The sequence below is a fragment of the Pristiophorus japonicus genome, unplaced genomic scaffold (assembly GCF_044704955.1).
Source record: "Pristiophorus japonicus isolate sPriJap1 unplaced genomic scaffold, sPriJap1.hap1 HAP1_SCAFFOLD_422, whole genome shotgun sequence".
Taxonomy (NCBI): Eukaryota; Metazoa; Chordata; class Chondrichthyes; family Pristiophoridae; genus Pristiophorus; species Pristiophorus japonicus.
In genome coordinates, this window is record NW_027254113.1 from 23,292 (window position 1) to 48,495 (window position 25,204).

The 25,204-nt window shown below is 43.7% G+C and overlaps 1 gene segment (V, D, J or C); it reads right to left on the reverse strand.

Annotated features, from left to right (window-relative positions):
- The window catches only part of LOC139251207 (Ig heavy chain C region-like), a 29,239-nt gene continuing 4,035 nt past the window's right edge, over window positions 1-25,204 (reverse strand). Inside the window, 6 exon segments of the C gene segment in view lie at window positions 1-189; window positions 3,473-3,600; window positions 6,486-6,806; window positions 7,688-7,985; window positions 8,077-8,203; window positions 9,945-10,269. Coding sequence covers window positions 1-189; window positions 3,473-3,600; window positions 6,486-6,806; window positions 7,688-7,985; window positions 8,077-8,203; window positions 9,945-10,269 — 1,388 coding nt within the window.

Below are 25,204 nucleotides of genomic sequence, written 5' to 3' on the forward strand. Positions count from 1 at the left end.
TCAACCCTCGTACAGAACCTCCCGCCACTTTGTAGATCTTGGCTCCGACTGCTGAAGTCGTATATAACGGCGGGCAGATCCTGCCACATTGGTTCCTGTGAGCCGACACATACTGAGATGGACCCAAAGGACAGTCTCCTGTATGAAGGGCTCACAATAAACTGATTTCTTGATACTCGGGGAAATGTCCTGCAGAGCCAATCAATTGGGCAGGTTGAGTATCTTAGCGACATACACGAAGCAGATGCCAACTGGTTGCAGCTAAAGTTAATTGTGAGAACAGCATGACAACATTCGCTGGCATCACCTCGGATCTAGAATCAGAATATTAAGCCTGTGCTGGCACTTTGAAAGAGCTATTGTATTAGTCCCAATCTTTTCTGAAAGCCCTGCAATTTTCTCCCTTTAGATATTTAACTAATTCCCTTTTGAAAGTTAATATTAAGTCTTTCCCCCCACTCTTTCACGTAGTATATTCCTGATCATAACTGCATCAATAAATTCGGCCCTTTTCACCTCAGGCTCCTTTTCCAATTTGCTTAAATCAGAAATCAAACATCAGGAAATATATGTGTCCCTGGTACTAACTTCAACTGAGTTGCGTACCTGGATTCCGTGGATGACGCCATAATTCCTCGCATACATCATAGCACAGTGATTGGCTGTTTCTTCGAAGGTTACTGCCGTATCCGTAGGATTTGTTCACTGATTTCACGTTGATAGTATCAGAAGGAATGGCGCAGAGCAGGAAGACAGGATCTCCAGGGTGATGTTCAGTGAGTTCAGCGAATGGTATCAAAGGGAATGAAGCAGAGCAGGGAGGCAGGATCCCTAGGAAGATGTTCAGTGAGTTCAGGGAGATGGTATCAGAAGGAATGGAGCAGAGCAGTGAGAACAAATCCGTGGTTGATGTTCAGTGAGTTAAGCGAGATGGTATCAGAGGGAATAGTGCAGAGCAGACAGAAAGGCAGTCCGGGGAAGAAGTGACAGCGGGTCGTGTTTAATTTGAGATCATGCACTTTGGCAGAAAAAAATCAAAGAGCCAGTTATTATTTAAATGGAAAAAGATTGCAAAGTGCCACAGTTCAGCGGGACCTGGGGGTACTTGTGCATGAAACACAAAAGGATGATATGCAGGTACAGCGAGTGATCAGGAAGGCCATTGGTATCTTGGCCATTATTGTGAAGGGGATGGAGTATAAAAGCAGGGAAGTCTTGCTACAGTTATACAGGATATTGGGGAGGCCACAGCTGGAACTGTGTGCGGTTTTGGTTTACATATTTATGAAAGGATATACTTGCTTTGGAGGCAGTTCAGAGAAGGTTCACTCGGATGATTCCGGAGATGAGGGGGTTGACTTATGAGGAAAGGTTGAGTAGTTTGGGCCTCGACTCATTGGAATTCAGATCAATGAGATGTGATCTTATCGAAATGTATCAGATTATGAGGGGGCTTGACAAGGTGGATGCAGAGAGGATGTTTGCACTGATGGGGGAGATTAGAATTAGAGGGCATGATCTTAAAATATGGGGCCGCCCAATTAAAAAAGAGATGAGGAGAAATTTCCTCTCTAAGAGGGTTGTAAATCTGTGGACTTCGCTGCCTCAGAGAGCCGTGGAAGCTGGGACATTGAATAACCATATGATAGAAATAGACAGTTTTTTAAACGATAAGGGGCTATGGGGAGCATGCAGGGAAGTGGAGCTCAGGACATTATCATATCAGCCATGATATTATTGAATGGCGGAGCAGGCTCGAGATGCAGTATGGCCTACTCCTGTTCCAATTTCTTATATTCTTATGTTTTTATGTATGTTCCTCATAAAGGAGAACGGCTGGCAGTGATTACCGTACTCATTTCTGTCTGTGTGGACAATATGCATTCAGGTCACCTTTAAAGAGTTGAATCGAAAACAAAACTTACATTCTACGAATGCCCTCCCAGAGAGGAGGATGTCAATCGTATATTTGGGCAGAACAAAACGACAATGATTTTACATCAGAAATTGATATTGCCCGTGCATCACACATTCTGTATGTAGGTGCCCAACGGGCACAAAGCTCCAAATGTACCTGCAGATGCAGCGTGAACCCTCATCTCCTCTCTGTCAAAAATAGTCTCTCCACCTGTCGTCTCTTTCTTGGCTTTCTGTATGTATATAACAGAAACATTGGAGCGCCTGTCTGTGTGTCAGTTAGGCCCCAGTCTTTGGGAATCATTCCAAGAGTTTGTGCTCCCTAGTGTGTCTGGAAGTGTTTGATGGGACAGTATCGAGTGAGCTTTAATCTGTATTTAACCCGTGCTGCTCCTGCCCTGGGTGTGTTTGATGGGACGGTGTAGAGGGAGATTTATTCTATATTAAACCCGTGCTGTACCTGCCCTGGGAGGGTATGGAGTGCAAGTGTAGATGGAGCTGTTCTCTGTATCTAACCCGTACTGCACCTGCCCTGGGAGTTCTGATGGGACAGTGCAGAGGGAGCTTTACTCTGTATCTAACCCGTGTTGTACCTGCCCTGAGAGTGTTTGTTCGGACAGTAGAGGGAGATTTGCTCTGACGCATACTATACTGTATCGGACTTTGGTGCATCAGAGGCCTGCTCTTTAATATAACCTGGCACGTGAAAGACCATAATATTAGAGGAGACCGCCTGGTCGCTGTGCAGTCATTCCGCCTCTGGTGCATGATGCAACAAGACAGGGGAAAATGTGCCTTCACTCTGATGGGACACTAGGTGGCGCAGTGGCTCCTTAACCGAAGGGACTTGGATTCAAACACAAACAGGATAGGACGCGGGAAGAATAAATTTCATGGAAATAAAACAACATGTGATAGGGAAATAGAACATGTGAAGGAGCCTTGGAGTAAGGAGTTCAGCAAAGTCCAATTTATTCCATTTGCCATTGCAGTTTTATTAACAATTTCACAGAGAACAATTTACAGAGAAGGTTTTCAAAAGTTCACACAAATTGAATATAACAAATGAGCGTCACATTAATACCAGAACACAGTCGGTCTGAGCTGCCAGCTATCTGTACAACTCTAACAGACATCAGGGAGAGAAACAGATGTTCAACACCAAGGGAAGGGAATAATTGTGAATCATGAATGATAAAATGACTTATGTACACATGAGATATTCAAACAATTGTTTAACTCCGAGATACATTTACATTATAGCCACGGTTATCTCACACATTTCAAACAGAGAAATGAAAAAGTTGAAGGCAATTGACTCCGGGAATCACCAAGAGGACATAATTTATTTTCAAGACACAGTTAACAACCAGAGGAGAAAAATCCACAGCGGCCGAAATTCAGTCAATCACTTGACCTGTTAAAGAGGGATAAAAGTTTGAAGCAGCGTTTTAGTGATTTGGCGCATTAATTTCAGGGTTGTTATCAATGAAACATTTAGAGATTTGTCAAACCTCTTCAATCAACTCGAACTGAGTGCATTGAATCTTCTCACCTTCACCAGAGTGATGGCAGCGCTGTAAGAAATGCTCAGGAAGAACAAGATGATGAATGTGGAAGCGGTTGTCCAGATGTTGCTGCTCTCGTCCTCACACTCTTCACTCCAGATGTGGTCTGAGGAATCTACGGGATGTAGGGAAGGAAATATATTCAGATCGTTTGTTAATCCAAGATCTCATCTTATTATTACGTATTCTATTTTCTTTCTTTAAGGTGTTAGTTTGTTCTCTATTTTAATGTTCAATGTATGCCCTGTGTTAAGTTAATCACGCTCACTAATCTATCTGTGTTCCTAATTCCACAGTCGTTCCTTCTTTATGATCCTTCTATAGTCGGTTTTGGAAAATATGACAGTTTTCCTTCAATGTTACAGGCTAATTGATTTTGCATCAATTCCATAGGATTTACCATTCGGGAATAGTATGATGTAATATCGAGGGAAATATACTGAATGATATCGATTAATTTAACAATAGCTTCAGATAGCTAATTATTCGGAGGCTGTCAAAGGGACAGGGTAAGACATCAGATGTGAGTTATAATCTGGATTAATTTGTGGTAGTCAAGGTTCTGAACATAATTAATTTGCATGAGTTTCCAACTAAGAACTTTGATTCAGTTTGTGTGCAGGACCAGAATATAGGAATGTAAGATATTATGGTATCAGAAATGATTTATTTAATACAATCGTTGCAGACTGTCTGTTCAAAGAATTTATTTTAATTCTATGTTCGTCTGTTACCTGACGTATTTTTTGCACTTTAGTGTTTGTGTATGTGTGTATGACGATCTCTTCTTTTGGTGTTGTCTGTGTTTGTGTGTTGATGTGTATTGATATGTAAGTTTGAATGTTTTAATGTGTCATTCCATATATGTATATTTATGTGTAAGTGTTTGTGATTTTTTGTAAGTTTGTGTATGTTTACATGTAAGCCTTTGTGTGTATATATGCAATTTTTTGTGGTTATGCTTAAATATGTGTGTTCTTTGTAAGTACGTTCATGTATGTGTTTTAATGTGTTTGTGTATGGATATGTGTAAGTGTTGTGTATGTTTATGGGTAAGAATGTGTGCATTTATGTGTAACTGTGTATGTTCGCATGTAAATGTGTGTGTGTGTTATCCGTTAGTTAGTTTGTGTTGAATATGTGTTTATGCGAGTTTAAGTGTGTGTGTTTGTGTGTGTGTGTGTGTGTGTTCGTGCTTCTGTTTTATTAAAGGGTGTGTTTATTTTTGCTGTCATATTAATGGTGCTGTGGTTCTGACAATGACAGTGTGTATTATATTCTGGGTATGCGTAATATCTTGTGTCAGTGTGTCAATGTATGTGTTTATGTGTAAGTCGCTGTGTGTTTATGTGTAAGTCCGTGTTGTGTTTATGTGTAAGTGTGAACTTCCACAAAAACATACACTACTAACGTTTACACGCATTCTTCCTCGCTCTGTGTAAATGTGTTCAGTGTGAGACACAATGTGACATCAGCCGACGGAATACAACAACTCAATCGATGAGCATCTCTCTCTGGTGGCATTGAGGGGTACAATGAGTTAACAATTGCCCTTTGCCCTCTCGCTTGTGCGGAAGTCGGATACATTGGGTTAACAATTGCAGATTCCCCTCACTATGCTGGGGTAGTGGGCGGGACAGTAAGTTAACAATTGCCCTTTCCCCTCTCTCTGGTGGGGAAGAGGGTTTACATCATCATAGGCAGTCCCTCGCAATCAAGGAAGACTACTTCCACTCTTAGCATGATTTCTTAGGTGGCTGTTCAGTCCAATAGGGAACCACAGTCTCTGTCACAGGTGGGAAAGACCGTGGTTGCGGGAAGGGGAAGATTTTACAGGTTTGCCGCACGTTCCTTCCACTGCCTGCGCTTGATGTCTGAATGCTCTTGGTAACGAGAGACGAGGGGCTCAGCGCCCTCCCGGATGTACTTCCTCCATTTAGGGCGGTCTTTGGCCAGGGACTCTCAAGTGTCAGTGGGTATGTCGCACTTTATCAGGAGGCTTTGAGGTCGCTTGTAACGTTTCCCCTGCCCACCTTTGGCTCATTTGCCATGGACGAGTTCCGAGTAGAGCGCTTGCTTTGGGAGTCTAGTGTCTGGTGTGCAGACAATGTGGCCGGCCCAGAGCAGCTGATCAAGTGTGGTCAGTGCTTCGCTGCTGGGATGTTATCCTGGACAAGGACGCTAATGTTGGCGCGTCTGTCCTGCCAGGGAACTTGTAGAATCTTGCAGAGACGGAGTGAGGTTACAGTGGATTAACAATTGCCGTTTCCCCTCACTCTGGTGGGGCAGTGGGAAGTACAGTGGGTTCAGAATTGCCATTTCACCACTCTTTGGTACGGCAATGGCGTTACAGTGGGTGAATAATTGCCCTTTCATCTCTCTCTGGTAGTGCAGTGGGAGGTACAGTTGGTTCAGAATTGCCCTTTCACCTCTCTGGTGGGGTAGTGGGAGGTACAGGGGTATAACAATTGCGATTTCACCTCTCTCTGGTGGGGCGATGGGAGATACAGTTCGTGTTCGTGTGTGGACCTCATTTCAGATCCCAGAGTGTGCGATGCTGCCAAATAAAACTGGCCCCAAATCTGAAGGGATGGACAACACGAGAAACAAGGGCACCGAGATATAAATGTACAGCATTTGTTTATCGGGAAATAGAACTATGCAGATTCTCCCAGTGGGACGAAAGTTGCTGAAATGACTTTGAGGTATCCTGTCATTAAAGAGCTTCTCTTTGTCTCCAACCTATATATGAGCTGAGAGCGCTGAATGTACCAGCTTTGGCCACAAGTCCGACAAATATTCTGCTTCAGATTAACAGCCCGCCGCTTGGCTAAAATAGGAAACAATATTAATTGAGCGGCTGTGTGTGTAACTCACGATTGGAAGAAAAGGCCTTTATTGTTTTTTATTTAAGAACTGAAAGGCAATCGAGAGATTCTCATTGATAAGAATTGATGTTGTCCATCAGAACAAGGGAAATATTCACAAAACTGGGTTTACCTCTGGATTTATTGACGGTTCTGTTGGTGATCTTCAAGGAGATCGCTTCATGTCCAAACACACAGGAGTAAGAGGCGCCGCTGGCCCACTCGTTGGCTGCAATGGATAGCAGGCTGTACACAAAGAATGATCTGCTGCCATTCTCCGCCATCACCTCAGTGTTCTTGTAGTTGACCGGCTTGTCCTTGACAGTCCATTTGACGAAGATCTCTCGGGGGGAGAAACCTCTCACTAAGCAGGTGAGGCTGACCAACCTCTGAGCAGAGACTTCTTCTGCCGAGGGCAGGAGGACAGACACGGCTGCTTCCCATGGATCTTTCGCTGTAGAACAGTTACAATAAAGGCCAATGAACTGGACAGTTCCAGAGAAAATGGTGGGAGTTTTAATCTAATAAAACAGGCGTGTTGAGGTTGTGAGGGTGATTAAATTGGTAAAAATCGGAATCCCGACATCAACCCGACCACTCCTGGTTGCAATATTTTATTTGAATAATATATTTATAGGAGGCTGGAATCCTCTATTTTAACCTCTATTCGGTTTTTAACTGTAGCTGGTCCGGCTTGACATACTGTGTAAATCCCAGCAGTTACAGCTGCACCCAGGTGGTTATTGCCCTTACACCTCCCTCCTGGATCCAGGGTCCCTGCCTAACCCACCCCCCGCGATCCGAGAGCTCCTCACTCGGATTTCAATCCTCCTCTTCTCCCGGGTGGCCTGTGAGACCACCACCACCAACTCGCCTTCTCCGTTTAAATTCGCCAATGTCCCGTAGTTACACGTCAGAGAAATATGCTCTTCGTTGACATTTAACGCTTTATTATTTCCCCTCTGGGGCCTCTCTGGTTTACCATCCCGCAGCAGAGTGAACATAATCTTTCTCTCTGAAATCTTGAAGGGTTAGACTTGAATTTACTGCACAGATCAAGGCGATTTGGCCAACCGGTCTATGCCTGTGTTTATGCTCCATACAAGCCTCAACCTGACTCAGTTCATCTAACGCTAATAACATACCCTTCTATTCCTTTATCGCTCATGGACTTATCCAGTTTCCCCTAAAATACATAACCTCAGGTCAAAGAGTGGGATTACCAAACTGAATGATCAGAGTATCCATTAAGCACTTTATGTAATGAATTGGCCCTTGAACATGCACCGGAAATATTCACAGTGTCTGACTTATTGCAACAGTCTCCCCGCTCACCCTTTTCCTTGTGGATAGAATCTCTGATAGGAGTCGGCATATCCTGCTGGCTCACCACGCAGTAGAACTTATCCCCACTCAGCGAGTCTTGTGTCGAGATGTTTAAGTTGCTGATCACTATGTTGGGATCCTCACCGGGTTGGACGGCAATCTCTGATTTCAAAGCCTCCTTTTCTCTGGTCCAGGTAACGGTGAGCCCATAAGGAGCGTCAGACACGACGCAGGTTAAGGTCACCGTCGCCTCCCGTAAGTCCTGTGCCAGTGACTGTGATTTTTGAATCGCTGCATGGGACATCCACTGCAAAACAGGAATGAAAGTCAGGAAAAGCTGCATCTTCAGAATCAGGACACAATATTTAGCCTTAACTCGTTCAAGGGGGCTAAATCACTTTTGAGATAGCAACCTCTCGCTGTTGCTTTAACACCGACGTTATTTGAAGGACAATGAATTGGCAACGATTCGGGGAGATCTGTAACATTTCCTGTGTATTTGCTGCCAGAGTCACCTGTAATTGGCTGTGAAGCAAATAACCAGCGTAAAACGGGAATACATTGTGGTGCAATTGTGTTAGGCACTGAATAGCGCTCTTCCTGAAATCCCTTGCTCCTTTATACCCATCTATAGATCCTTGCATCCAAACGCATCTCCGCTGGTTGTAATAGTGAAGCCCAAATAGCCCGAAGGTCAAGAGGTCTACACCAGCATTACTCTCGTTCGAAACAAGTGTCAATTTAATTTCAGGATTTATGGGACAACAGGAAACAAAGCTAAGTTTCTGGTCACTTGCTGTGATCTTTATTGCGGTGAAAATGTGCAGGAACCAGTCACAGCCCCCGTCAGAGGAGAAGTGCAAGGTCCGGAGAATGGAGTTCCAAAGGGTCTTTTGTGGTGGGGCATCATTTTTAATGATGTGAGGTAGTTTGTTAATTTCTGTCATTACTGAACATTTATCATGTCTGGTGAGAGAGAGTCAGAGTTAAATATGACCTCAGGGCATTAATAGCAACATAGGAACAGGAGGAGGCCATTCATCCCATCTATCCTCTCCCGCAATCCAGTTATATCAGGGCTGATCTACACTCAACACCATCTTCACGCCTTGGTTCTGTAACCCTTGATAATCTTGCCTAACAAAAATCTATCAATCTCACTTTTCAACTTTTCAATTGAAACCAAGCTTCAGCAGCTTTTGGGGAGGGAAATCCAGACTTTCTGTGAAGAAATCCTTCCTGACATCACTTCTGCACGATCCAGCTCTAACTTTAAGATTCTGCTATTTGTACTGGACTTTTCCAACAAAGGAAATAATTGTTCTACATCTACTTGATTAATTGTATTTATCTACTTGAACACCTCAATTGTATCACCTCTTAATATTCTCTACTCGTCTCCTCATCATTTTATTTTATTAGTCCCGGTATAATTCGGGTAAACCTGAACTTTATCGCCTCCATGACCATTATATCCTTCCTGAGGTGCGGAGCCCAGAATTGGACTCAGCGCTCTGAATAGGGTAGATGCCCATTCCAACAGTGGGTTCCTGGACAGTTAGCAGTAAAGGGTTCCAGACTCCGACTGCCACTCCGTATATGATCAGCCAACTCAGGATAAACCTGAGAATAAGGGCACGTTACTCACTGCCTGAAATCAGAGCAGGGGGAAAGCTTCGTTGGCGAGTTTATTAAATCCTGAACAATGAGGAATCCTGAACCAGAAGATCGTGGGTTGAAGTCCCACTCCAGATACTTGATCACAAAATGTAAGCTGAGATTCCCAGTGCAGTACTGGGGGCGTGGTGCACTATCGGAGGTGCCGTCTTTCGGATCACGTGTTAAACCGAGGATCCGTCTGGCCTCAGGTGGACGTAAACGTTCCCCTGGAATTATTTCAATGAAAAGCCGAGGAGTTCTCCCTGGTGGCCTGGGAATATTTATAGCTCAAAAAACACCACTAAGCAAAATATAATCTGGTCATTATCACACTGCTGTTTGTGGGAGATTGCTGTGCACTAAATGATTGCTGCACGTTGTACATTACAACTGTGATCACATTTCACAAATTAATTCATTGGCTGGCAAGCGATTTGGTTCAGACTAAGGTAGCTGAAGGCGCTGTTTCTAGGCAAGTTTGTAATCACAATAATACACAAACTGCATGATTGGAAATTAGGAACAGTTCGGTGCTTTTTACTAATTTCAATAAAAGTCCTGACTGAGATCAACGCTCAGAATGGTCTGTAACCTCCTGGGATTGTACCTCTTACCCGGAGATCTGATGAAGTTACGGCTTTGCGTGACCCCTTCATGAGTGACCTGGCAGGTGTAGACCGAGCCGGTGAACCATTCCTCGGCGGGGACTGTCAGCCGACTGGCCGCCGAGAAGTTCCCGTTCACCTCAAATACGGGAGAGGTGACGGAGCCCGAATCTAGGAGTTGTCCACTCTCCAGCCAATTCACGGTCAGTGACTTTGGCCGGAAATCGATGATTGAACACACGGCGCTTGCATATCTGCTGCTGGTGATTTGTTCAGTAGAACTCAGCGTGAGGAGAACAGTTGGAGGGATGATGTCGCGTTCAGGATCTTCAAGAGAAGACAAATTATTGACAATGCTTGCAAAATCAATCATTAAGAAATGCATAGTGTCCTTATATTTTAACAGGTTCTTCGCTGTCAGACTAACACTAACCTGGCATTTACAGAGAGCAGAACTGTGCATAGTCTTCTCAGTGTGATCTGAAGACCGGAACTGTGCATAATATTCTTAGTATGATCTGGAGACCAGAACGTTACACGGTATTCCAAGAGTGATTAGGAGACCAAAACTGTAAACAATATTCTTAGTGTGATATGGAGACCTGAACTGTGGACAGTATTCTAAATGTGATATGGAAACCATAACTGTGCATAATATTTTAAGTATGATAGGGAGACCAGAACTATACACAGTATTTTAATTGTGATATGGGAGACCAGAACGGTGCACAGTATTATAAGTGCGATAGGGAGACCAGAACTATACACAGTACTCTAAGTGTGATATGGAGAACAGAACTGTACACAGCATTCCAAGTGTAATATGGAGACCAGAACTGTACACAGCACTCTAAGTGTCGTCTAACCAAATTTCTGTCCAAGTTGAACATACCTTCTCATCTTATCACAGTTTGCCCTGTATCCCACATCACTAACCTAGCATTGTGATGGCCTAGAACGACACACCACGTCAAACCTCGCAGTAGATTGTGCTGCTGCACACCTCTGACTCGGTGATGGTTAACCGGCTCTTTTTCGTTCTTCCAGGAAAGGCTGATGATTTTATCTTTCTTTCAGGAAAAGCTGGTGATTTTTGGTTAGTAGTCCATCGCCAAACAGCGGAAGCAGTTTCTCCCTACTCAGCGCACTGTGATCTGGGCTCTATTCCATTCTATTGAATGGACGTTTCTTGAGTTTCCTCCTTCCTCCCACTCAATAAATAATTCGAATTAAATACCATTCCAAAATCCGGTTAATTGGAAGTTTCTCCTTAAAACGGCCCATTTCAATTCCCATTGTAGTACTTGTTATATAACAATGACCTGGACTTGGTTATAGAGATTCCATCTTGAAGTCCGAAGATGAAGCAAAACATGGCTACGTAGCCAATAGTGAGCATGATAGTAACAGACTTGAAGAGGAATCAGAGAGACGAGTGAAATGGGCAGGGACATGGCAGGTGCAATTTAATGCGGATAATTGAGAAGCGGTGCACTTTGGGTGGAACATGGAGAGGCAGTATCATCTAAATAGTATTGTTTTGAGGGGATACAAAAACAAAAATATCTGGATATTGCACCCGTGTCAATATTACTAAAAATGTTCGGAAATGCTCACTGAAAGCCGAATTGTATGCGTTTGTATGTGGGGTTGGGGTTGAAGCCCAGATTCTCAACGAGACAGAATCCAGACTCTCACAGGACCAGGATAGCCGAGTGGTTGAGGCGTTGGCCTTAAAATTCAATGGGTTTTTCCCGCGTGGGTTCGTACCCAACTCCTGGTATCTCTTTAATTTAACACGGATTTCCTCCCATTCTGATCAGTGAGACCGGATTTTCATCGGTTGAATCAGCAAATTTCTGTAACAATGTGACACTCTGAACCGATAATGAAATGAAATTGTGAAATGTATCTGTGTCGCTCGGTCTCTGCCTCTCTCTCTCTCTTCAGAGTGTTGTGCATATGTTTGAGTCTTTGTCTCTCTCTGTCTGTCCCTGTTTCTCTGTTTATCTCTGTCTCTCAATCTGTCTCTTTCTCACGGTGCCACGTCTGTTCCAATGGGATTCTCTCAGACTCTTTGCCTGACTGGCTCTCTCTTTCCCATCATTTCGGTCTGTCCATGTCTTTGCCTGTCTCTGTTAGTCCCTGCCTGTAAGCTGAGAAGTATTTCCATCATTTTCTGTTTTAGTCTCTATCGCTCTCTCTCAATCTGTCTCTCTCCTTGTCACTGTCTTTATCATTGTCTTTCTCTCATTCTTTCCCTCTCTCTCTTAATAGATCACACACACACATCTCTGTATATGTATATGTTTGAGTCTTTTTCTCACTCAGTCTGCCTCTCCTTCTCAGTCTCACACTTTCTGTCTCTCGTTGTCTCTATCTCGCTGTCCGTCTCTCCCTGTTTGTCGGTTTGTCTCTGTCTCTCAATGTGTCTGTCGACTTCTCATGGTGTCCAATTCTGTTCACACTGGCTCGATTCCTGCTCTGACAAAACTGGCACTCGACAGTTCCTCGTTAGTATAGTGGTGAGTAACCCCGCCTGTCACGCGAGAGACCGGCGTTCAATTCCCCGACGGAGAGGCAGTTGTTTCAAAATATAGAATTTTACTTCTGTTTCTTGGTAGAGATTCATATTAAAAAGTTCCAGAGCAAGAAAGAACTGTAAAGGTACATGTAGAAGATAGAGCCTCTTCCAGATTTTTAGCAAACGGAGACTTTTTCACGATTCTTTGGCCGTCTGCTGCACAGAGATGGATGACTGAGTTTTTTCTGAGTGTTGTTTACATTGTACATTAATGATTTAGACGAAGGGATTAAATGCAGTATCTCCAAATTTGTGGATGACACTAAGTTGGGTGGCAGTGTGAGCTGCGAGGAGGATGCTATGAGGCTGCAGAGTGACTTGGATAGGTTAGGTGAGTGGGCAAATGCATGGCAGATGAAGTATAATGTGGGTAAATGTGAGGTTATCCACTTTGGTGGTAAAAACAGAGAGACAGACTATTATCTGAATGGTGACAGATTAGGAAAAGGAAGGTGCAACGAGACCTGGGTGTCATGGTACATCAGTCATTGAAGGTTAGCATGCAGGTACAGCAGGCGGTTAAGAAAGCAAATGGCATGTTGGCCTTTGTAGCGAGGGGATTTTAATACAGGGGCAGGGAGGTGTTGCTACAGTTGTACAGGGCCTTGGTGAGGCCACACCTGGAGTATTGTGTACAGTTTTGGTCTCCTAACTTGAGCAAGGACATTCTTGCTATTGAGGGAGTGCAGCGAAGATTCACCAGACTGATTCCCGGGATGGCGGGATTGACCTATCAAGAAAGACTGGATCAACTGGGCTTGTATTCACTGGAGTTCAGAAGAATGAGAGGGGACCTCATGGAAACGTTTAAAATTCTGACGGGTTTAGACAGGTTAGATGCAGAAAGAATGTTCCAAATGTTGGGGAAGTCCAGAACCAGGGGTCACAGTCTGAGGATAAGGGGTAAGCCATTTAGGATCGAGATGAGGAGAAACTTCTTCACCCAGAGAGTGGTGAACCTGTGGAATTCTCAACCACAGAAAGTAGTTGAGGCCAATTCACTAAATATATACAAAAGGGAGTTAGATGAAGTCCTTACTACTCGGGGGATCAAGGGTTATGATGAGAATGCAGGAAGGGGGTACTGAAGTTTCATGTTCAGCCATGAACTCATTGAATGGCGGTGCAGGCTAGAAGGGCTGAATGGCCTGCTCCTGCACCTATTTTCTTTGTTTCTATGTTTCTATGTTTCTATGAATCTCTACCTTGTACTCACAAGGTTTTCACAGGACTAGGGTAGCCGAGTGGTTAAGGCGTTGTCCTTAAAATTGAATGGGGCTTTTCCCGCGTGGGTTCGTGCCCTACTCCTGGTATCTCTTCAATTTGACACGGATTTCCTCCCATTCTGATCAATAAAACCGAATTTTCATCGGTTGAATCAGCAATTTTCTGTAACAATGTGACACTCTGAACCGATAATAAAATTAAATTATGAAATGCATTTGTGTCGCTCGGTCTCTGCCTCTCTCTCTTCAGAGAACTGTGCATGCGTTGGGATGTTTGAGTCTTTGTCTCTCTCAGTCTGACTCACTCTGTCTGTCCATGAAAGACACAGTACTCGTGGCCGAGTGGTTCACGCGACGGAAGAGAAATCCATTGGGTTATCCCGCCAGGTTCGAATCCTGCCAACAACGATTCTCAGCATTTTTCATTCCATTTCACAATTTAACCGGTTCTCTGGCAAACTGATCCTGAGATAAATGGAATAACGTCCCACACCTTTCAACACTGACAGTTTATTCTCATTTTTATTAATCTGCAATATTCACGATACATCCGTTTCAAAAATCGCAAACATCAGTCAAAGTTGCGACAGTGATTCAACCTGTATATCCCTCGAGATGTCTAAGGCATCTGTGCATGCCCGTTGGTGCGTGCAAATCTTTGGTTATGTGTGTGTGTGTCTCTGTGTCTCTCTATCTCTATATATGGCATGTTCGCCTTCATAGCTGGGTGATTTGAGTATAGGAGCAGGGATGTCTTACTGCAGTTGTACAGGGCCTTGGTGAGGCCATACCTGGAATGTTGTGTTCAGTTTTGGTCCCCGAATCTGAGAAAGGACGTACTTGCTATTGAGGGATTACAGCGAAGGTTCACCAGCATGATTCCCGGGATGGCAGGATTGACATCTGAGGAGAGACTGGATCAACTGGACTGGTATCCACTGGAGTTTAGAAGAATGAGAGGGGATCACACAGAAACATATAAAATTCTGACGAGATTGGACAACTTAGAGACTGGAAGAATGTTCTCGTTGCTGGGGTGTTTGAGACCAAGGATTAAATTCTAAAAATAAGGGGTAAGCCATTTATGACCGAGATGAGGAGAAACTTCTTCACTCAGAGAGTGGTTAACCTGTGAAATTTTCTACCGCAGAAAGTCGTTGAGGCCAGTTCGTTAGATATAATCAAAAGGGAGTTAGATATGGCCCTTATGGCTAAAGAGATCAAGGGGCATGGAGAGAAAGCAGGAAATGGGTACAGAGGTTGAATGATGAGCCATGATCTTATTGAATGGTGGTGCAGGTTCGAAGGGCCGAATGTCATATTCCTGCACCTAATTTCTATGTTTCTATGTTGATGCGTGTATATTTTTGCTTATTGTGTGTGCGTGTATCTGTGTATGTCTATCTGTATGTATGTATCTGTGTATGTGCAAATGTCTGTGGAAATCATCACCATGAATTTGGTACGTCCTGGAACTTTTAAAAAAACTTGGGGAAATAATACGGTTGTGAACTTTGGTTCAGTGGCTCCATTCTCGACTGAAGCAGGAGGTTGTGTGTGTAAGTCCCACTCCTGAGACTTGAAAACATCATCTTGGATGACAGTCAAATGCATTATTTGGGGAATGTTGCATTGTTGAAGCTGTTGACCATCGGCTGAAATTTTAAATTGAAGCTCCATCTGCCCCCTCGGGTGTATGTGAAAGTTCCCAGAGCCTTAGTCGAAAAAGAATCGGAGAGCTGCACCCGTGTCAATATTACGAAAAATGTTCGTAAATGCTCCCTGAAATCCAATGTGTCTGTGTGTCACTGTGGGGGTGCAGCTGAAGCCCAGATTCTCACCGAGGTAGAGACCAACCACTGACATGATCACGACCAGGATGGCCGAGGGGTAAAGGCGTTAGACTTAAGATGTAATGGGTTTATACCCACGTGGGTTCAACCCCGCCTTCTGGTAATTCCTTAATTAAACAGAGATTTTTCCCATCCTGCTCAGTGATACCCGATTTTCATCTGCTGAATCACCAATTTTCTGTAACTATGTGACACTCTGAGCCGAAAAAGAAATGAAATTTTGAAATGTATCTGTGTCACTCTCTCTCTTTAGAGAGCTGTGTTTGTGTTTTCGTGTTTGAGTCTTTGTCTCTCTCTCTGTCTACCTCTCTCTGACCCACTCTGTTTGTCCCTGTTTCTCTGTTTGTCTCTGTCTCTCAATCTGTCTCTTTCTCACGGTGTCTAGTTCTGTTGCCATGGGATTCTCTCAGACTCTCTGTCTGACTGTCTCTTTCTGTCCCGTTATCTCTGTCTGTCCATGTCTTTGCCTGTCTCTGTTAGTCCCTGTCTCTAACCTGATAAGTATTTCCATTATTTTCTGTTTTTATCTCTATGTCTCTCTCTCTCTATCTGTCTTTCCCTCGATCTGTCGCCCTCTTTGTCTCTCTTTTTGTCCCTCTTTTTCTCTGTCATTCCATAACTATCTGCCTCCCTCTCTTTATGGAGCATGCAAATACATCTCTGTGCACGTCTGTGTTTGAGTCTTTTTCTCATTCAGTCTGATCCTCCCTTTCAGTCTCAAACTTTATTTCTCTCTTTGTCTCTACCTCGCTATCTGTCTCTCCTCGTTTCCCTGTTTGTCTCTGGTTCTCAATGTGTCTGTCACTTTCTCACGGTGTCCAGTTCTGTTCGAATGAGATTCTCTCAGTCTCTCTGTCTGACTGTCTCACTCTTTCCCATCATCTCTGTCTGTCTATCTTTTCTGCCTATCTGTCTCTCTTTGCCTGTCGCTGGTAGTTCCTGTCTCTAACCTGCTGAGTATTTCCATCATTTTCTGTTTATATCTTTGCCTCTCTCCCAATCTGTCGCTGTCTCTCTATCTGTCTCTCTCCTTGTCACTCTCTTTATCATTGTCTTTCTTTCACTTTTTCCCTCTCTCTCTTTATTGATCACACACACACATCTCTTTATATGTAGGTGTTTGAGTCTTTTTCTCAGAGTCTGCTTGACTTTTCAGTCTCACCCTTTCTGTCTCTCGTTGTCTCTCTCTCGCTATCTGTCTCTCCCTGTTTGTCGGTTTGTCTCTGTCTCTCAAAGTGTCTGTCGACTTCTGTTCACAGCTCGATAACTGCTTTGCCACAACCCGTATTCTCGTCCGCATAGTGGTGAGTATCCCCGCCTGTTACGTTGAAGAACCGGGTTCAATTCCCCAATGAAAAAGCAGCTTTTTCAAAATGTCGAATTTTACTTCTGTTTCTTGGAAAAGATTCGTATTAAAAAGTTTCAGAGCAATATGGAACAGTAAAGATATAGCAAGAGGAGATTGACTCTTCCAGATTTTTTGCAAACGGAGACTTTTTCAGGATTTTGTGGCCGTCTGCTGCACAGAGATGGATGACTGAGTTTTTTCTGAGTAACGTTTAAAGTGCCAGAGACGCAGTAGTTGTGGCTGAGTGGTTAACGCGATTTTCTAGAAATCCTTTGGGTTTACCCCGCGCAGGAACGAATCCTGCCGGCTCTGATTCTCAGCATTTTTCATTCCATTTTATAATTTAACCAGGTTTTTGCAAAACCGTTCCTAAGATAGGCGGAAGAACGTCCCACACCTTTCAACACTGAAATCTATTTCTCATTGTTATGCAATATCTCAATATCTGCAATATTCAGGATGCATACAGATAGAAAAACGCAAAAATCAGCCAAAGTAGCGAAAGTGATTCAGCCTGTCTATCCCTCTATATGTATAAGGCATCTGTGCATGTCCGTTGGTGCATGTATATTTTTGTTTATGTGTGTGTGTGTGTGTCTCTGTGTCTGTCTATCTGTATCTATGTCTCTGTGTATGTGCAACTGTCTGTGGAAATCATCACCATGAATTTGGTATGTTCTGGAACTTTTAAAAAAGACTTGGGGAAAATAATACGGTTGTGAACTTTGGTATTGGCTTTCGTTCAGTGGCAGCATCCTTGACTGAAAAACGCAAAAGCCAGCCAAAGTAGCGACAGTGACGCTGCCTGTCTATCCATCTATTTGTCTAAGGCAACCTATGTATATCTTGATCTGGGTGTCATGGTACATCAGTCATTGATTGTTGGTATGCAGGTGCAGAAGGCGGTAAAGAAGCCAAATGGCATGTTCGCCTTCATAGCGAGGGGATTTGAGTATAGTTGCAGGGAGGTCTTACTGCAATTGTACAGGGCCTTGGTGAGGCCACACGTTAAATACTGCGTTCAGTTTTGGTCTCCAAATCTGAGGAAGGACGTCCTTGCTATTGAGGGAACACAGCGAAGGTTCACCAGCATGATTCCCGGAATGGCAGGGCTGACATATGAGGAGAGACTGGATCAACTGGGCTGGTATCCACTGGAGTTTAGAAGAATGAGTGGGGATCTCATAGAAACATATAAAATTCTGACGAGATTGGACAGCTTCGAGGCTGGAAGAATGTTCTCGTTGCTGGGGTGTTCAAGACCAAGGATGACAGTCTAAGAATAAGGTGTAAGCAATTTAGGACCGAGATGAGGAGAAACTTTTTCATTCAGAGCGTGGTTAACCTGTGAAATTTTCCACCGCAGAATGACGTTGAGGCCAGTTCGTTAGATATATTCAAAAGGGCCCTTACGGCTAAAGGGATCAAGGGGTATGGAGAGAAAGTAGGAATGGGGTACTGAGGTTGAATGATGAGCCATGATCTTATTGAATGGTGGTGCAGGCTCGAAGGGCCGAATGGCATATTCCTGCACCTAATTTCTATGTTTCTATGTTGATGCGTGTATATCTTTGGTTATTGTGTTTGTATGTGTCTGTGTATGTCTATCTGTATGTATGTCTCTGTGTACGTGCAACTCTTTGTGGAAATCATCACCATGAATTTAGTACGTCCTGGAACTTTTAAAAAAACTTGCGGAAAATAATACGGTTGTGATCTCTGATATCGGTTTTGGTTCAGTGGCTCCATTCTCGACTGAATCAGGAGGTTGTGTGTGTAAGTCCCACTTCTGAGACTTGGCTGACACTCAAATGCAGTACTTGGGGAATGTTGCATTGTTGAAGCTGTTGACCATCGGCTGAAATTTTAAATTGAAGCTCCATCTGCACCATCGGGTGGATGTGAAAGTTCCCAGAGCCTTAGTCGAAAAAGAATAGGAAAGTTGCGCCCGTGTCAATATGACGAAAAATGTTCATAAATGCTCCCTGAAATCCTATGTGTCTATGTGTCGCTGTGGGCGTGGAGCTGAAGCTCAGATTCTCACAGAGGCAGAGTCCAACTACTGACAGGATCAGGACCCAGGATGGCCGAGTGGTAAATGTGTTGGACTTAAGATCTAATGGGTTTATACCCGCGTGGGTTTGAACCCCAGTCCTGGTAATTCCTTAATTAAACATAGATTTTTCCAATCCTGCTCAGTGATACACGATTCTCAAATGCTGAATCTCCAATTTTCTGTAACGATATGACACTCTGAGCCGATAATGAAATGAAATTGTGAAATGTATCTGTGTCGCTCGGTCTCTGCCGCTCTCTCTCTTTAGAGAGCTGTGTTTGTGTTTGTGTGTTTGAGTCTTTGTCTCTCTCAGTCTGCCTCTCTCTGACACACTCTGTCTGTCCCTGTTTCTCTGTTTGTCTCTGTCTCTCAATCTGTCTCTTTCTCACGGTGTCTAGTTCTGTTGCAAAGGGATTTTCTCAGACTCTCTGTCTGACTGTCTCTCTCTGTCCCATTATTTCTGTCTGTCCATGTCTTTGCCTGTCGCTGTTAGTCCCTGACTCTAACCTGATAAGTATTTCCATTATTTTCTGTTTTTGTCTCTATGACTCTTCTCCCTCTCTCTCTCTCTGTCTTTCTCTCTATTTGTCTCCCTCTTTGTCTCTCTCTTTGTCCCTGTCCTTTTCTCTGTCATTCCATCGCTATTTGCCACCCTCTCTTTATGGAGCACGCAAATACATCTCTGTGTATGTATGTGTTTGAGTATTTTTCACATTCAGTCTGATCCTCCCTTTCAGACTCAAAGTTTATGTCTCTCTTTGTCTCTATCTCACTGTCTGTCTATCCCTGTTTCCCTGTTTCACACACGCATCTGTAGGTGTTTGAGTCTTTTTCTCGCTGACTCTGACTGTCTTTTCAGTCTCACCCTTTCTGTCTCTCGTTGTCTCTCTCTCGTTGTCTGCCTATCCCTGTTTATCGGTTTGTCTCTGTCGATCAATGTTTCTGTCGACTTCTGTTCACAGCTCGATTACTGCTCTGACGCAACCCGTTCCCTCGTCCATCTCGTGCCGATTATGCCCCCCTTTTACGCGGGAGAATCAGGTTCAATTCCCCGATGGAAAAGCAGCTTTTTCAAAATGTCGAATTTTACTTCTGTTTCTTGGTTTGGATTCATATTAAAAAGTTCCACAGCAATATAGAACAGTAAAAATACAGCAAGAGGAGATTGCCTCTTACAGATCTTTTGCAAACGGAGACTTTTTCTGGATTCTGTGGCCGTCTGTTGCACAGAGATGGATGACTGAGTATTTTCTGTTTTTGTCTCTATGTCTCTCTCTGTCTTTCTGTCTTTCTCTCTATCTGTCTCCCTCTTTTTCTCTATCTTTGTCCCTGTCCTTTTCTCTGTCATTCCATCGCTAATTGCCTCCCTCTCTTTTTGGAGCACGCAAATACATCTCTGTGTATGTATGTGTTTGAGTCTTTTTCTCATTCAGTCTGATCCTCCCTTTCAGTCTCAAACTTTCTGTCTCTCTTTGTCTCTATCTCACTGTCTGTCTCTCCATGTTTCCCTGTTTGTCTCTGGTTCTGAATGTGTCTGTCTCTTTCTCACGGTGCCCAGTTCTGATCGAAAGGGATTCACTCAGTCTCTCTGTCTGACTGTCTCACTCTTTTCCATCATCTCTGTCACTCTATGTTTCTGCCTGTCTGTCTCTCTTTGCCTGTCGCTGGTAGTTTCTACCTCTAACCTGCTGAGTATTTCCATCATTTTCTGTTTATATCTGTCTCTCTCTCTATCTGTCGCTCTCTCTCTATCTGTCTCTCTACTTGTCACTGTCTTTCTCTCACTCTTTCCCTCTCTCTATATATAGATCACACACACCTATCTCTGTATATGTAGGTGTTTGAGTCTTTTTCTCACTGAGTCTGCCTCACTTTTCAGTCTCACCCTTTCTGTCTCGCGTTGTCTCTCTCTCTCGATGTCTGTCTATCCCTGTTTGTCGGTTTGTCTCTGTCGATCAATGTTTCTGTCGACTTCTGTTCACAGCTGGATTACTGCACTAACGCAACCCATACCCTCGTCCGTATAGTGGTGATTATCCCCGCTAGTTATGCGGGAGAACAGGGTTCAATTTCCCGACGGCGCAGTAGTTTTTTCAAAATGTCGAATTTTACTTCAGTTTCTTGGTATAGATTTTATTAAAATGTTCCAGAGCAATATAGAACAGTAAAAATACAGCAAGAGGAGATTGCCTCTTCCAGATTTTTTGCAAACGGAGACTTTTTCAGGATTCTGTGGCCGTCTGCTGCACAGAGATGGACGACTGAGTTTTTTCTGAGTAACATTTAATGTGCCAGAGACGCAGTAATTGTGGCAGAGTGGTTAAAGCGATGGACTAGAAACACTTTGGGTTTTCTGCGCGTAGGTTAGAATCCTGCCGACTACGATTGTCAACATTTTTCATTCCATTTTACAATTTAACCAGGTTTTGGCAAAACTGATCCTGAGATAGATGGAATAACGTCCCACACCTTTCAACACTGACATTTTTTTCACATTTCTATTAGTCTGCAATATTCACGATACATACGGATAGAAAAATGCAAAAATCAGCCAAAGTCGTGATTCAGCCTGTCTATCCCTCGATATGTCTAAGGCATCTGTGTCTGTCCGTTGGTGCATGTATATTTTTGGTTATGTGTGTGTGTGTGTCTCTGTGTCTGTCTATCTGTATATATGTCTCTGTGTATGTGCAACTGTCTGTGGAAATCATCACCATGAATTTGGTATGTCCTGGAACTTTTTCAAAAGACTTGGACAAAATAATACGTTTGTGAACTTTTGCATTGGCTTTGGTTCAGTGGCAGCATTCTCGAAGGAAAAACGCAAAGGCCAGCCAAAGTAGCGACAGTGACCCTGCCTGTCTATCCGTCTATTTGTCTAAGGCACTCTGTGTATATCTTGATCTGGGTGTCATGCTACATCTGTCATTGAAAGTGGGCATGCAAGTGCAACAGGCGGTGAAGAAGGCAAATGGCATGTTCGCCTTCATAGCTAGGTGCTTTGAATATAGGAGCAGGGAAGTCTTCCTGCAGTTGTACAGGGCCTTGGTGAAGCCACACGTTAAATATTCTGTTAGTTTTGGTCTCCAAATCTGAGGAAGGACGTCCTTGCTATGGATGGAGCACAGGGATGGTTCACCAGCTTGATTCCAGGGAGGGCAGGACTAACATATGAGGCTAGACTGGATCAACTCTGCTGGTATCCACTGGAGTTTAGAAGAATGAGAGGGGATCTCATAGAAACATATAAAATTCTGACGAGATTGGACAAGTGAGAGGCAGGAAGAATGTTTCTGTTGCTGGGGAGTTCGAGAACCAGGGGTCACAGTCTAAGAATAAGGGGTAAGCCATTTAGGACCAAGATGAGGAGAAACAGCTTCATTCAGAGAGTGGTTAACCTGTGGAATTCTCTACCGCAGTAAGTTGTTGAAGCCAGTTCGTTAGATATATTGAAGAGGGAGTCAGATATGGCCCTTACGGCTCAAGGGATCAAGGGATATGGAGAGAAAGGAGGATATAGGTACTGAGGTTGAATGATCAGCCATGATCTTATTGAATGGTGGTGCAGGCTCGAAGGGCCAACGGCCTACTCCTGCAACTAATTTCTATGTTTCTATGTTTCTATGTTGATGCGTGTATATTTTTGGTTATTTTATGTGTGTGTGTGTCTGTGTATGTCTATCTTTTTGTATGTCTCTGTGTATGTGCAACTGTCGATGGAAATCATCACCAAGAATTTGGTATGTCCTGGAACTTTTTAAAAAACTTGTGGAAAATAATACGGTTGTGATCTTTGGTATCGGCTTTGTTTCAGTGGCTCCATTCAAAAGGTCGTGTGTGTAAATCCCTCTCCTGAGACTTGAGCGCATCATCTTGGCTGACACTCAAATGCAGTACTTAGGGAATTTTGCACCTCTTTTATGTCTTTCTCTCTCTATATGTCTATAAATGTCTTAATCTTACTCCCTCGATTCAAATCTAGATCATTGATATATACCACAAAAATCAAGGGACCCATGACTGAGCCCTGCAGAACCCCACTGGAAACATCCTTCCAGTCAAAAAACATCCATCATTCATTAGCCTTTGCTTCCTACCTCAAAGGCAATTTTGGATCCAACTTGCTACTTTGCTCTGGATCCCATGGGCTTTAACCTTCGTGACCGGTCTACCATGTGGGATCTTATCAAAAGCTTTGCTAAAGGCCAAATACACTATATTGTATGCAGTACCCTCATCGACCCTCTTGGTTGAATTTTGTGAGGAGGTAATCAGGTTCGTCAAACACAATCTTCCCTTTACAAATCTCTGCTGACTGTCCCTAATTAGTCCTTGCCTTTCTAAATGTAGATTTATCCTCCAATAATTTTCAAATAATTTTCCACCACTGAGGTTAGGCTGACAGGCTTGTAATTACTCGGCCGATTCCTTTCTCCCTTCTTAAACAAGGGTACCACATTAGCAGTCCTCTGGCACCATGCCCAAATCCAAATAGGACTGGAAAATGATGGTCAAGGGATCTGCTATTTCCTCTTTTACTTCACTCAACAGCCTGGGATGCATTTCATCTGGGCCTGGGGAATTTTCTACTTCCAAAGCTGCTAAACCCCTTAATAATCCTCTCTCACTGTTTATTTCATCCAGAATTTCAAACTCCTCCTCGATAACAGTATCTGCATTGCCCCTTTCCTTTGTGAAAACAAGATGCAAAGTATTCATTAAGAATCATAACAACATCTTCCGCCTCCACACAAAGATTACCTTCATGGTCTCTAATAGGCCCTACCCTTTCTTTAGTTATCCTCTTGCTCTTAATATATTTATCGAATTTCTTTGGGCTTTCCTTAAGTTTACTAACTGTTAAGTCCTGACTCTAATGTACTGATTTACACAAGACACATGCTGAAGTCAAGGTCACTCAGGACCTGCACCTTTAATTCCAGGTCTCCAGTGCTGCACTTGCCTGAGATCTCCCTTTATATACCTCAGTGGGACAGGTATGGAATGTCTCCTGCAAGTGCACCCCTGGTGGTAAGGTATGCTTATTGTTACAGGTCATATCCAGTTACAGTCATGTATAGCATGGTAAGATATAGTTATACACAGTAATGTGAGATACATGCATCACCCTCCCCCAAGGTCTTATTGCCTTTATAGATTCAGTCTCTCGGGTGGTCTGCGCTCTCTCGTGGAGCGGCTTTGTTGTGGTTCAGTTGTTTGCCTTGGTGCCTGTTTTTCGTTCGGTGTGATTCCTGGTATCTCGCCTGGGCTGTCTGTTGAGACTGCCCTTTCTTCAGGTTGTTCCACCTGTCTGTCCACCAGGTGTGGTGTGAGTTCCATTTGATAGTCTGCCTCTGGTTCTTCAGTGTTATCAGTGAATCTACTTTTTACTTGGTCTACATGCCTCCACCAGGTTTGGCCATTGTCCATTTGTACAACCAGTAGCCTGTTTCCCTCTTTGTCTGTTACTGTTAAGGTGCTGACATGGATTGAGATCTGGTTGTCAGACAGGAAGCAAAGAGTAGGGGTAAATGGGGACTTTTCAGAATGGCAGGCAGTGACTAGTGGGGTACCGCAAGGTTCTGTGCTGGGGTCCCAGCTGTTTACACTGTACATTAATGATTTAGACGAGGGGATTAAATGTCGTATCTCCAAATTTGCGGATGACACTAAGTTGGGTGGCAGTGTGAGCTGCGAGGAGGATGCTATGAGGCTGCAGAGGGACTTGGATAGGTTAGGTGAGTGGGCAAATGCATGGCAGATGAAGTATAATGTGGATAAATGTGAGGTTATCCACTTTGGTGGTAAAAACAGAGAGACAGACTATTATCTGAATAGTGACAGATTAGGAAAAGGGGAGGTGCAAAGAGACCTGAGTGTCATGGTACATCAGTCATTGAAGGTTGGCATGCAGGTACAGCAGGCGGTTAAGAAAGCAAATGGCATGTTGGCCTTTATAGCGAGGGGATTTGAGTACAGGGGCAGGGAGGTGTTGCTACAATTGTACAGGGTCTTGGTGAGGCCACACCTGGAGCATTGTGTACAGTTTTGGTCTCCTAACCTGAGGAAGGACATTCTTGCTATAGAGGGAGTGCAGCGAAGGTTCACCAGACTGATTCCCGGGATGGAGGGACTGACCTATCAAGAAAGACTGGATCAACTGGGCTTGTATTCACTGGAGTTCAGAAGAATGAT